Here is a 13156-nt window from a genome sequence, read left to right on the forward strand (position 1 = left end):
AAATAGCACTGAAGTGTCTAAGTAAAAACAAAGGCATACGATATCACAGACACATGAGCGTAGAGCTATGCGAATCACGTTGCAGTTTCCTGTCCTGTGTGTGTGACTGAGTGTGTTTGGAAGAAAATGTCAGTGTAGCTCTGTTACTAAACAAAACACACACACACACACTTTTCATCGGAACTGTAAGTATTGCTTTGTTACTATGACAAACACAAACTATGCTGCTTTTTGTTATTAGTCTGCATGTCTGATATATGTGTTTTGTCGTTTAAAGCCAAAAGTGATTTGTCTTCAGATAAATGTCTGACACAAATGATGAGCTATAAAATATTCCATTCAAAATGACAATGGTGGAGATGTGTTTGTTCCTTAATGATGTTTACAAGCAGCTCGTTTTGTTCATTAAAATAATATGGTCATATATAGTGTTTTAAAATTGTATTGTAGTATGAAGTTTTGCGCAAATGTTTCGGATGCCGATCTGACGTTTTTGGTGTGATGTCTTATCATGGAACTGAATGATCAACATTAATGACCATTTTAAGAAACATTTTTAGGTGTATTGATATATTGACAGTATACTAAATATTTGTTTGTTTTTCTTATGTCTTACTGCATAAGTTTTTGTGTTTGTCAGTGTGCATTTGTAGATTATGTTTTATTACTCTTGTTGTAGACATACAAGATTTAAAAGTGTCAGCCTTCACTGTGCAGAATATTAACAGATAGTAGGCATCGTATTAAGTCACTTGTGTTTAATTCTAGCTGTTCTGTAGGCCAAGGCCTCAGAAAGGACCATTACCTGAAAATGCACAATTATTTGTTGTCAACAGACAAACTCTTATCAACTGGGTGAAAATTAAGTCAAAGACTTTAAGTAGTGTTCAGGTTTAGTGTTTTGTAGTCTTGTCCGATAAGCTGAAGGTTTATGAAGTTTCAACAGTTTTGTGATCTGTTGAATGTTCACGCGGATACACTGAATAAGTGCGACTGAATACTTTTTTTTTTTTTTTGCCTTTTTGTATTTGCTACGTTTACTTTAAATCATTTGAGGTCATTAAGATATCAATTTAAAAGTAAAAAAAATGTGTACATTTAGGTAATATTGAACAGAAACAGCACATTTTCATAAACAAAATTCAAAAAATTAGACAATATTTAGGCCTACATTTCAAATGGAAAAGATTTTTTTCATGTTTAAGTCACTAGTATGCCTGTATCACATAATGGATATGTTGGTTCAAAATTTCAAGGTACAGGTTTCTCTAAAATGCCGACCTTTCCCTGTTTGATTCCGTCTGTGCAGGAAACAAAGTCTGTGGACAGCTTCTGGATTATGAATTATTAATTTTAATAGACACCATCCTCATCATTCACCCAATTTTACTAACCGAAATCCATCCACATTAATTGCAGTTTATCAAAACGCATTCTATACAGTGCCCACTTAAAAATTAATGTTATTGCTTTAGATACAAAATCAACGCAAAAATGCGCCATCTGCACAAAAAAGAAAAAGCTGCTAGAGCTTTCATTATCTAACTAACTTTTCTGATTCCTGTAGCTCAAACATGCTTTTACCAACAGAAAAAAATTGAGTTTGATTCCCAGGGAACACATGAACCTGATAAAATGCAATAGAATGCAATGCATTCAGATGCTTTTTAGTGGATGTATGAAGTCAGTTTCCAAGTTTACACAGGTGTATCACATGAACTCGTCTGACAACCCAAGTATAATAGTACTTTTATAAACATGCCCTAAAAAAAACAAACACATTACTGGTGTGTATCTTGAGACAAAACAATGGCACTGACATATTTTAAGTTATGTCAGTGCAAGTTGCTTTCAGTCAAAAAACAACTCAAACATGCATTTTAGTCTGGGACTAGGCTTAAGCCTTGTCTGTGAAACCAGGGGTTAATCTATTGTTTTATCACTTACAATAACTCAAGTAGTTAATGTCAAATAGTATGCTTGAAAATTGTCAGATTAAAAAACAACAATAACAATGACATTTGATATGATATTTTGTTATCTAATGTAATGGTATTCATATGTTTAAGTGTGGCTTAGGTGTCCAAATACATTCTGAAGCCGATGAGTTACGGTAGAAATACAAACAGATGCCCGATCATAAAAAAACAACTGTGCGTGATTATCAGACATCACTGCCTTTTGTTGAAGATCTGCTTTTGTTTGTGGATTGTTGAGGAAAATCACAAACAAAACATAGAAGTAGGTCTGCTATCCCCCATGACATAAATGTAAGGACTTTTTCAAGAGTCCAACACATTGTGTTCCCTCAGGTGAATAAAACTTGCAAAATGGTGACATTGTTACAGTGTAATTGTAATCACAAATAAGTAGGGATGTGTGCACCCACGTTCCCATTCCTCCCCCCCGGAACACGATTTCTACCGCGGGAGAACAATCACCCAATCCCCCCCCAGCAGCGGCCTGTAGTTGCGAAAGCACCACTTGTTCAGTCATAGAAACAAAACTTTGAAGTGGAGGGCAGAAAAAATGTTTCAAGACACACTAGCAAAATGAAAAAAATCTGGATCAAAATTATTATATGAGCACAATCATAAAATCTGGTATCAGCTGTTTGCGTATGCATTTGTTATACGCAACGTATACCAAATGCATTACAATGGGTAATGCGTAAAGCAAAACAGCTTCATTTTCTCAGGCACGCATTTATTTGGCCGCAGTCAGTCTTTCGTTATCATGCTTTGATGTACTTTTTATATACAATCACTGGACAACATCTCTTGATCTTCTGAGAATTCAGTCCAGCATAACATCCTTCTCTGGCTATAAATGATGAAAAATGAGGCAGTAAATCATTAATCAGCATCCTGATTCCAGAATACATACGTGTTTCATAGATTCTACACTGGATTTGGAATCACAATTGGATGAGGAATTAAAAGAATAGGATAAGTGTGCTTTATTAGTCAAGGAAACATCCTTTTTGGTTGGTCCAGTGTTACATCACAATGGGTCTGACCCTTAATTTTCATTACTGTAGCATTTGACAACGAGTAACAGCAGCACTCTAACACCAACATCTAACATAGATGCCCTCTCTCTCTTTTTTTGTTTTGTTAAAGGGATAGTTCACCCAAAAATTAAAATTCTGTCATCATTTACTCACCCTCAAGTAGTTCCAAACCTGTAAGAGTTTCTTTCTTCTGTTGAACATAAAAGAAGATATTTTGAAGAATGTTGGTAACCAGACAGTTGACGTTAGCCATTGACTTCCATAGTAGGCCTATATATTTTTTCTACTCTGGAAGGCAATGGCTACCATCAAATGTTTAATTACCAACATTCTTTAAAATGACTTTTTGTGTGTTCAACAAAAGAATGAAGCTCTTACAGATTTGAAAAAACTTGAGGGTGAGTAAATGATGACAGAATTTAAATTTTTGGGTGAACTATCTCTTTAACAATTTTAAAAAAAGAGAGAGGGCATCTATGTTAGATGTTGGTGTTAGAGTGCTGCTGTTATGAAGGAGGGAGCGATTTTCATAATGAGAGCAGGATTCCCTCTTTCACAAAGTGTGTCATACAGACATTTGTCATCTTCCTAGTTTCATTCTAGAACAGAAAATGTAATTAATGAGAAAGAAAACAAAAAATATGGCTTCATGGATGATCTGGGTCTGCTGTAATGGAAGAGGCATTCAATAAGTTGTAGTCAGTTTTTTTTTTTTAATGTTTAATGTTTTTTAACTTCTCTCAGAAGACACTGAGGATGTTCAAGTGATTCATTCAACTCAGCACAGTAAACAAGCAAAATCTTAACCAGATGTGAATTGTATGGCAGCCCCCACATAAAAAAAAAAAAAAAGAAGAATGTATATTTTGAATTCAAAGGAACTCCACACGAAAACAAAAACAAGTATATATAGGAAATGACACTATAGATGACAGATTTCAGAAAATATGTATGACTTTTTAAGCATTTCTGTGAAAATACATTAAGGGCCATTTACGGATAGGCCCATCAGCAGAAAAACACAGCGTGCAAGAAATAAAATGATGTGAACACAACAATTACGCAATGGAACAGAATCATAATCTATACTGTGAGGTTTCGAAATTTGCAGTCTAAAATATGATCTAATCTTCTGTACATTAATCTAAAAATACAAATTTTTGTAAGCCTCAGACCAAATGCCAGTAATCTCTCTTTCTCTCGACATCTCTTTCCACTGACATTTAGCCATACTTGCATTTCAAACCTACAGGACCTCATTAAATGGAGGAGGTTTGTAACTGAAAACTCAAGAACGAAAGAGACAAATGCAATTTGTCTTTCTATGTAATTTCCACTCACTTTTCTTCTTCAGCACTCTGCACACCTCAGACTTCTTCAACATTTCCTACATCCCACAGTCTAAGCAGATGTATGTGTGAATCACTAAACGTTTCTGAAATTTCAGATCCACTGTTAAAGCCCGTCCACATGGAGACGCGTTTAGCTGTATACGTAAAAAATTTTGTATCGTATTGGCGTTTCATCCAGACGGATCCAACGCTTTGGGAGCCTGAAACCGCTATTTTTTAAACCGGGTCCCAGAGTGGATAAATCTGAAAATGACACCCTTGCGTGGATATCATCACCATGCGTCTCGACCCTAGTCAGACACCGCTACGTCACGTAACAGCAACAACAACAATAGCAGACTACATGCTTGTGTTCGTGCTGCAGAAGCTACTGAGCCTATTAGCTTTACTAAAATAAAGCTTTATTTCTAAGCTTTACTAAAGTTTGTATACAGCGCACAAGATTTATGCGCATGCTCCAAGTCTTATTCTCCATTTTTAGTGTATCTCTACAGCAGAATTACAGCGCCACATGCTGATCTGGCATGTATACTACAGATATTTCTTGAGACAAGGAAAAAAGATTAGATAGGGAAAGCTCTGGCTTCGTGTGGACGTGGCATTAGACATGCAGCCTTAGCGAATTTCTCACAATATATGCATACAATTATCGCAGAATTTTAGCAAACCAGACAAAGATTGTAGATAAAATGGCAAGAAAAAAAGAAAAGTGTAGATTATTTGCCCCAAAAAGTCCCAAAAAGTCCTTCATACAAGTTACAAGGTAAGATGTGTGGGAGATAAAGACAATATCGGTCCTTGGTTCTTCAGTCGAGTACACACAGAAATGACTTGCTGAAGGGGAAACATGTAACGAAAATCTGTATGGGACATATTGAAATAAATCGCCCACTTTTCTTGCTTGCTTACTTGCTTTCTTTCTTTCGGTAATGATTATGTTGGTGTCTCGACACCTTTTCAGTCTGTGTGAGTAATGAGGGATCCCCTAAAATGGGTCTTTCCTTTTACCTCCGAGAAAAAAAGAGAATCAAGGAGAAGATAGATAGATAGATAGATAGATAGATAGATAAAATAGTGATCTAAAGAGTAAAGAACTGCATGAAGCTAAAGGTATTTTTTTGAACAAGATGAACAGAGCACGGCAGGAAGAGCGAGAATGACAGAGAGGTGAAACCTCAGACACAGATGTGAGGCAGGCAACATGTTTGTTTCAACCTTCATGTGGTTCCCCTTAGCAAACCACTCCTGTCCTACAGCGCTGAAAGATGCTCTAGAGTACATGCCCCTCTCTCTCGCTTTTCTTTAATGTATTTATTCTTTTACTGCAGGATGCTTTATTCACTCTTAAACATGTTACTGTTTTACATACTGATGTCGCTGGATAACCTTCGAAGTTCTGCAAAGAACTTTTTCTGTCTTAACAAAACTGGACAACATCAGTGCACTTGTGCTTTCATGAACCCAAGAAACTAATATGCTGAGCTGAAGAACTGAAAATATAAGATGAAGATGTTTCTTCATCACCAAAGAAGCATATAGCCATCCTAAAATCCTTACAGCGTTGGTTCTTATTAAGAAAACCGTTCTTTGCCAAACGCAAAGTGCTGCAAAGAACAACTGAAGAACCTTCATTTTTAAAAGTGCAACTTGGATAAATAGGTGTGCAAGAAGACTTGTGAATCGCTCTGGCCTTCTAAATCCTCTTAAATGCAAATCTAACACAATAATCAGAATAAGAATCAGAAGTCAATGAATTTGGGCTCATGAACTATTTGTTTTGGTGAGTTACGAAGTATAAATGTAAGAGATACATCTAAAGAGAAGAGGAGCTCTAAAGAGAAGTGTTGTGCAGAAAGATGCTGACTTGACATGAAATTTTTATTTGGCTGTCTCTTTTTTGTTCTTTTCCTAAACATCATTTAGTTTCTCTTCATATCCTTCAGCTTTCATTTCAGTATTTGTTTAGTTTATTTTCCACTAAGGAACTGCATTAGTTTGAAATTCATCTTGAAGCAGAAGTGATACATTACAGAAAAAACTTTTAGTCTTTAAAAAATAAAGTTAACATAAACCCTGGCCCGGTTTTGCCAGGATTAAGCCTTAGTTCCATTAGGGCATTTAAGTAGCTTTTATAAACGTTCACTAGAAAAAAAACATTACTGGTGTGCATCCTGAGACAAAACAATGACACTGATATTGTGTGTGTCTACGTGTGTTTTTAGAAATAACATTTAAATCAAGAAAATATTTCCTGTACTTTACAGTACTGGGCATCTACATTTTATTCAAATTCTCTGACAAATCAAATTGATCCATAACGTACAGCTAACCATTTAAAGTCTTTATATGATGCTGCAAGATGCTCTACAGTACCTAGAAGAGGAGCTCTAAAGAGAAGTGTTGTGCAGAAAGACGCTGACTTGACATGAAATGTTTATTTGGCTGTCTCTTTTTTGTTCTTTTCCTAAACATCATTTAGTTTCTCTTCGTATCCTTCAGCTTTCATTTCAGTATTTGTTTAGTTTATTTTCCACTAAGGAACCGCATTGGTTTGAAATTCATCTTGAAGCAGAAGTGACACATTACAGAAAAAAAATTTAGTTGTTAAAAAAATAAAGTTAACATAAACCCTGTGAGATCAGTCCATTTTTAGAGGAAGTTGAGTTGTGCTAATTTATTTTAATAATATAAGAAACGGTAATCTTCAGTTTATCATTACATTGCTTCTTTAAAGGATATGATCTATATTTGAATGCGTTTTGATCTTCAAATTTGCCTCATAATTGCATATTACAAAATATAAATGAAATGAGATGCATTTGCACTTTCATATACTTTTCAAATTCTGTTCCTGTTTTGTGTTTTTGTGTGTGTTTATGTGTGTTTTTAGAACTAACATTTAAATCAAGAAAATATTTCCTGTACTTTACAGTACTGGGCATCTACATTTTATTCAAATTCTCTGTCAAATCAAATTGATCCATGAACGTACAGCTAACCATTTTAAAGTCTGTATGTGTGGTGTTATATGCTGATTTAGCACACTGAGATCATTTGTACAGGTTACAATGATTCAAGTTATTATTCAAATTACACTGAATTATCTGTTCATAGTACAGTCATTATATGTTGTATCATTCCACTCATATTCGCTCAAGCCGGGAAAAAGCTAATTATAAAACTAGGCTATTCAAAATAAAGTAGGATACATAAGGGTTTCAGAGAACATGTTGGCCTTTATATGATAATAAAATATATCTGTCATTATTTATTGCAGCCTCGAAAAACCTACTCAGAACTTTTTGGGGCGCAACACGACAATGTCTCAAAACTTTAAAATTTTAAGTAATTTAATTATTGTCATTTAAACTTTTCGACATTAATCTGAATGTAAAATTCCCTATGAATTAGATATTTATTATGAATTATTATATTGTTCTAACAATAATGTTTTGGAGGGAGAAATTAATGCGGTTAGAAAAGTAATTATTGTACTCATTTTCTAGCGACAACTCAGATTTTCCATGGAAAAAGGGGAAAAATGTATAACCAAATTCTTTAAAAAAAATCTCTTCAATTCAACAGCTTCATGTCAATAACCGGACGTCTTCTTTCACCTCTTAGGCCAATCAGACAGAGGGGAGGCGTCAACGAAGGTTAAATAGAAATATTTTGGCCTGAAAGTGAACACATTTGCTGCACAACTTTGAAGAGGAACAAAGTATTTTGCTTATAAGGTGAGTATATTTAGTAGATGTACATTTAATTTTAAACTGTTTAATTCAGCCTGGTCTCATTGTTAATACGTAGGTATTAATACGTAACTTTCAAAGACACAAAACGTACAATTTTGTACGTTTAGAAAGGTGCTAAAACGTACAATATTGACGAAATTATGGCACTAAAACTTAAAAATACTTACGTTTTTACAGCGAAAAAAACGTAAAATATTTACGAATCTTATCATGTCTTAAAGATATATGTATAATTTCCCTTTTATCGTTTTGTAGATAAATGTAAGATCCATAAATCCCATCCCGAACCTAAAAACCTACCCATTTTATACAGAATGTTAAAAGAATAAAACATAATGGGCAGAAATGTGTAGGAAAATGACAATTTTAGTAAAAATATAACATTAAAACGATATTTTGAGCCACTAATCCTACACCTACCCATAATCATTTCTTTAAACTACCTACTGTTATAAATAAAAGAATGACAGACAAACAACCGTAATCACAATAATTTATTTTTTGCGAAAAATGTCAAAAGTGGTACCAAAAGAACTTCAAATGATTATGAGTTCCAGTCACAGTCCTCTCTGGCGGTAATAGTTTTTTATAGGGTACAGAGCAGAATTTAACTTATTAATCCATGAAAACATGATAAATCCGGCTTCTCTCCGTGAAGGCGCGCACTCATTTCAAATGTCAATCCACTGAAACACGGCATGTCGCAATCTGTGACGAAGCAGGTGAGAACCAATGAGTATATCAGTATATTCGATATCAGTGCCGTAAACCATGTCGTAACACTTCTCGAGGGTGGCGCTACTTTCAAATTTGAATCATAACGAGCGCGAGCTTTGATTGTGACGGTCGCTGTTGCTGAGAATCAAAATGAAGATCGATGGATAAAGGTCTGAATTTGGATCTGTTCCTTACAAACATATGGATTCTAAAGATTGGGAGTACAGCGAACAAATAAAATTGATGTGATTTGTGAATTTATGTTGTGTTTTGGTGTATTTTATGGTTGTATTGTCAGTCACTGTATAGGAGAAAACGCCTTCTGTGTCGCACAGCAAACAAACTAAATATTACAAAATGGTTAAACAATTACAGAAAATTTATTCATAAGGTTTTAAATTGTAGTCTTGTTTAACATTATGCAATCCTCCGAAACGAGCAGCACAAGTCACGAACAGAAATGTTATTTCATATTAAGTAGATGAGTAAACTGCTTACAATAAATTCGACTAAAAACAACATTAAATCATTAAAGCCACGATTTTAATATTAATACATGGGAATTCATATACATTCACACTTTACGTTACATGATTTACGTTTTTATTGCTGTTAATACGTAAGTATTTTTACGTTTTAGTGCTACAAATACATCAATGTTGTACGTTTTTGTGTGTATGAAAACGTAAGTAAATAATACGTGTAGTAGAAACACAATTTACGTAAAAATACACACGTATTCTCATGAGATCACGTTGGTTTAATTACACTTGGCAACTTTAATCATTTTTTATTATGGGTTTTATTTAATCTGTTTTTATGCTTCTCTAGATCAGAATAGGGGATAAATTCCTTTTCCTACCTTTTTCAAGTTATATTTCCTTAGAAACTAAAAGCTAAATGAACCTACATTATTTACTGTGAAGTCTATAATACTATAAAAATGAATGGATGAATTGCATAAAAATTAACAGGAATTAAACTCTATACTTTCAGTTTGATTAAACTGACGGCATATGTTACATGGTTAAAAACTTGCTTCATACAGAAACTAGAAAACGTACCTATACACAATATACCATAAGACATCAGACGTACAAGGGATGTAAAACAGACGTATATTCTCTGGTGAGTGCAACGCTGTGAAAATGAACTGAAGGACTTTTATACATTTATGAAGGACTATTGTAACATGAACAATTAGTCACATACATGATATTAGAACATCAGTGTTTATATTTCCACTGTCCTTAGTACTAAACTGAAGGAATAGCACTTCAGAGCATTAATAGCTTTGAATTTGATTAGAATAATTTTATCTCAATCTAAAAAAAAAAATTGAGTCCATTATTTTTTTTCCTGAAAGTTTTGTTTCAAGTTCTTGGTCTTACTAATGTTCCCCTCCCTTCTCCATCTCTGTGTGTCTGTTTACTGTTTAACCAGATTACAATTGCTAAGTTCACCATTAGACATTTTTGTAATAAATGACAGCAAAATAAAGGGGAATTTTAATTCAGAATCAGAGCAATAAAAGCATTTGGACCTTACCTACAAATAGTTAATAGAAACTATTATATTTGAATGTCGCAACTAATGGTTTTAAATTTACTTTCATATTTTATTCACAAAGCAGATGTTTTTTTTTTACCCAAAAAACATCTTACATTTCCAGGATGCAACCACCAATCATTGAGTGCTGCTGATTAATGATTTCATTAGCCTTTGATTAGTGTAAATCTTTTTTTTTCTTTCTTTTTTTTTTGTGTGCAAAATTGCACTTTTTCGTACTGAAATTAACCAATTTAAGCCATATCATATATGCATAAATAGCATTAACCACGAGGGCCACATAAATATTTAGTATCCCACTCCGCATGAAAATGAATATTTCATATGACTAATTACACATTATTTTGAACTATATGTTGTTGAATTTTTAGTACTTTTAATAAAAATGTAACTGGAATGAACAAAGTCACAAACTGTTTTTACATTTTTTTGCATCCCTTAGGAATCAAACCCATGACCATGGTGTTACTAATTTAGAAATCTAAATATGAGAAATATAAAGAATATTACAAATTAAAGTCAAACACATCTCAGGTTACGCCTGTAACCATAGTTCCCTGAGAAAGGAACGAGATGCTGCATCAATGAGAACGTTCCAAAATGCTCGCAGTCATTCCCCTCGAAGGCTGACAGGGCATGTTTCACTCCCAAACACATAACACACAAGTTGTGTATCCCCACCTGTTAGGAAACGAGGGCGGGAAAGAACACACTGCTTGAATGTTTGCTTATTCGCCATTATTACAAATACTTTGATTGTGCTGTACTAGATCAGTACAGGCACCAATAAATAAGACAAATAGTATGACACAGAACGCTTGCTGAGGCACAGAAGCTAAGCTATTTCGGATGTGCTTTTATGCTTTACTGGTCGTGACATCACCCGCCTGTGCCGTTCACTCAGTTGACACACGTGCTTCAGTCGCATTCACGCAGAGGAGTTCCCAAACCGTCATTGATGCAGCACAAGTTCCCTCAAAAGGGAAACAAAGGATTTACAGAGTGGACAAGGTAACAAATCAGTCTGCATTTGTCAATCTCTTCAGAAGGAGTAAAAGGAGAGATCACATGCACAAAAAGAGAAAAAAGCCAAGATCAGATAAAGCAGATATAACGCACACCTCACTCCAAGCTCAGCGACACCACCAGCAGCACCATGTGGTGTTCTTTTTTCTGTGTGTAAGCGTGGAGAGATCCGCCTTTCGTGGAACAAGGGAGGAAGAGAGGGGGTGTTTTGGAGGAGGAGGTGAAGAGGTGAAAACGAGAGGGATACGAATGTACTCCCCGCACAATCTCAGCCCACCACAGACACACCTCTCTGCGTCTTTGTCTTGCCGTCTTTCTAGCTGTTATTCTTTCATGTTTCTTCACTGGTACTTGTCTTCCTTTATGTCTGTAACCCATAGCCCACCACAAAGCTTCTGTCTCCCCCTCACCATCCTGCACTGTTTCTGTTACTGTTTCTCTCAATCACTCAAAAAAAATCTGAGCCCACCACAAGCCCCTTCCTTCCTCTATGCTATGTGATGCTCTTGGTGATACATTTCTCTATGGCTGTCTTACAGATCACCCTTCAAACATCCTCTCTGGCTCTGCTCTGAGGACAGAATGATGTTTTGTTGGATACTAATATCGCTACTCATTCGATTTCTCAAAGCGCAAGGTAAGTTGCAAATATCTTGACAGTTATATGGTGAAGAGCATGAAATGGAGTCTGTATAAGCATTCTTCTTCTGACCGATGTGTTCTTCTATCATCAGAAAGCCCCATAGTAATTTACGCACAGATTGGAGGGACCGTTACCATACCTAGAGATTCATCAGTACAAGCAGAAAATGTTTATGTGAACTGGTTCCGCGGCTCAGATGCAAAACCAGCTGTCAGCAGGAACCCTCAGAGTGGGATCCAAATGGGTGAGATGGATGTTTTTACTGAGTTCATGCCTTTTTTCTCCACAATAATAATCAGGCTACCATGTTTGATATAACTGCACATGTATGATTGTCTTTTATAGGGAAAGATGTTAAAACACAGGTCTCTCTGTCACCGGATTACGATCTCAAAATCTCACCAGTACAGGATTCTGATTTTGAAGTTTGGCGCTGTGAACAACATGTATTAACGTCTACTTACACCAAGACCTACAAACTGTACCATGGTAAGACTAAGTACAGAAAGTGTGTGAGAAATAAAAAGTAAAAAAGAGACCCAAAGTTTACAGCCACAAAATCTCTTAAAGTTCACTCAAAAATTGCTTCATCCTTATGTTATTCTTTCTTCTGTGAAACACAAAAGAAGACATTTTGAATAATGTTTTAGCTGTTTTTGTCCATACAATGGAAATTAGTGGGGTCCAAAAGCAGCACTGGACCTCACTGAGTTTCATTGTATGGGCAAAATAATAATAATAATAATAATAATAGTAAAAATAAATAAATAAAAATAATAAATAAATAAATAAATCTTCGTTCCTCAGAAGTCAAAATGTTTAAATAAATGATGACAGAATTGTCTATTTTGGGTGAACTATTCTGTTAATTGCTCTCATATATTTTTCAAAAACACTCGAGGTGAGAATTAAAAATGAGCTTTTCTATTAGTTCCTTTTTCAAATAGATGATTGAATGACACTACACATACTGCTGAGCTTGATTCGGGATGTGAACACGGAAGAAGTAGTCTGCCTCCCTGTGTCATAGGGCTGAACTGCAAAAAAGAAAAAAAACACATGAAAAATAAATCTATGAATA

At 34.9% G+C, this 13156-nt stretch overlaps 1 protein-coding gene across 5 annotated transcripts in view; it reads left to right on the forward strand.

The window, feature by feature from the left end:
• Window positions 1–27: 27 nt before the first annotated feature.
• The window catches only part of cd4-1 (CD4-1 molecule), a 57022-nt gene continuing 43893 nt past the window's right edge, over window positions 28–13156 (forward strand). For 2 of the 5 annotated variants that reach the window (XM_051864562.1, XM_051864564.1), the window contains exon 1: window positions 52–185. Coding sequence is in view for 3 of the 5 variants with exons in the window: in XM_051864565.1 (XP_051720525.1) it covers window positions 12015–12069; window positions 12167–12319; window positions 12421–12564 (352 nt within the window). In the remaining 2 variants the exon portion in view is untranslated. Of the gene's footprint in view, window positions 186–7989; window positions 8103–11971; window positions 12070–12166; window positions 12320–12420; window positions 12565–13156 lie in introns of all 5 variants that reach the window. The other 3 variants (XM_051864565.1, XM_051864568.1, XM_051864566.1) reach the window with 3 other exon arrangements.

This window comes from Ctenopharyngodon idella, chromosome 16 (assembly GCF_019924925.1).
Source record: "Ctenopharyngodon idella isolate HZGC_01 chromosome 16, HZGC01, whole genome shotgun sequence".
Classification (NCBI taxonomy): Eukaryota; Metazoa; Chordata; class Actinopteri; order Cypriniformes; family Xenocyprididae; genus Ctenopharyngodon; species Ctenopharyngodon idella.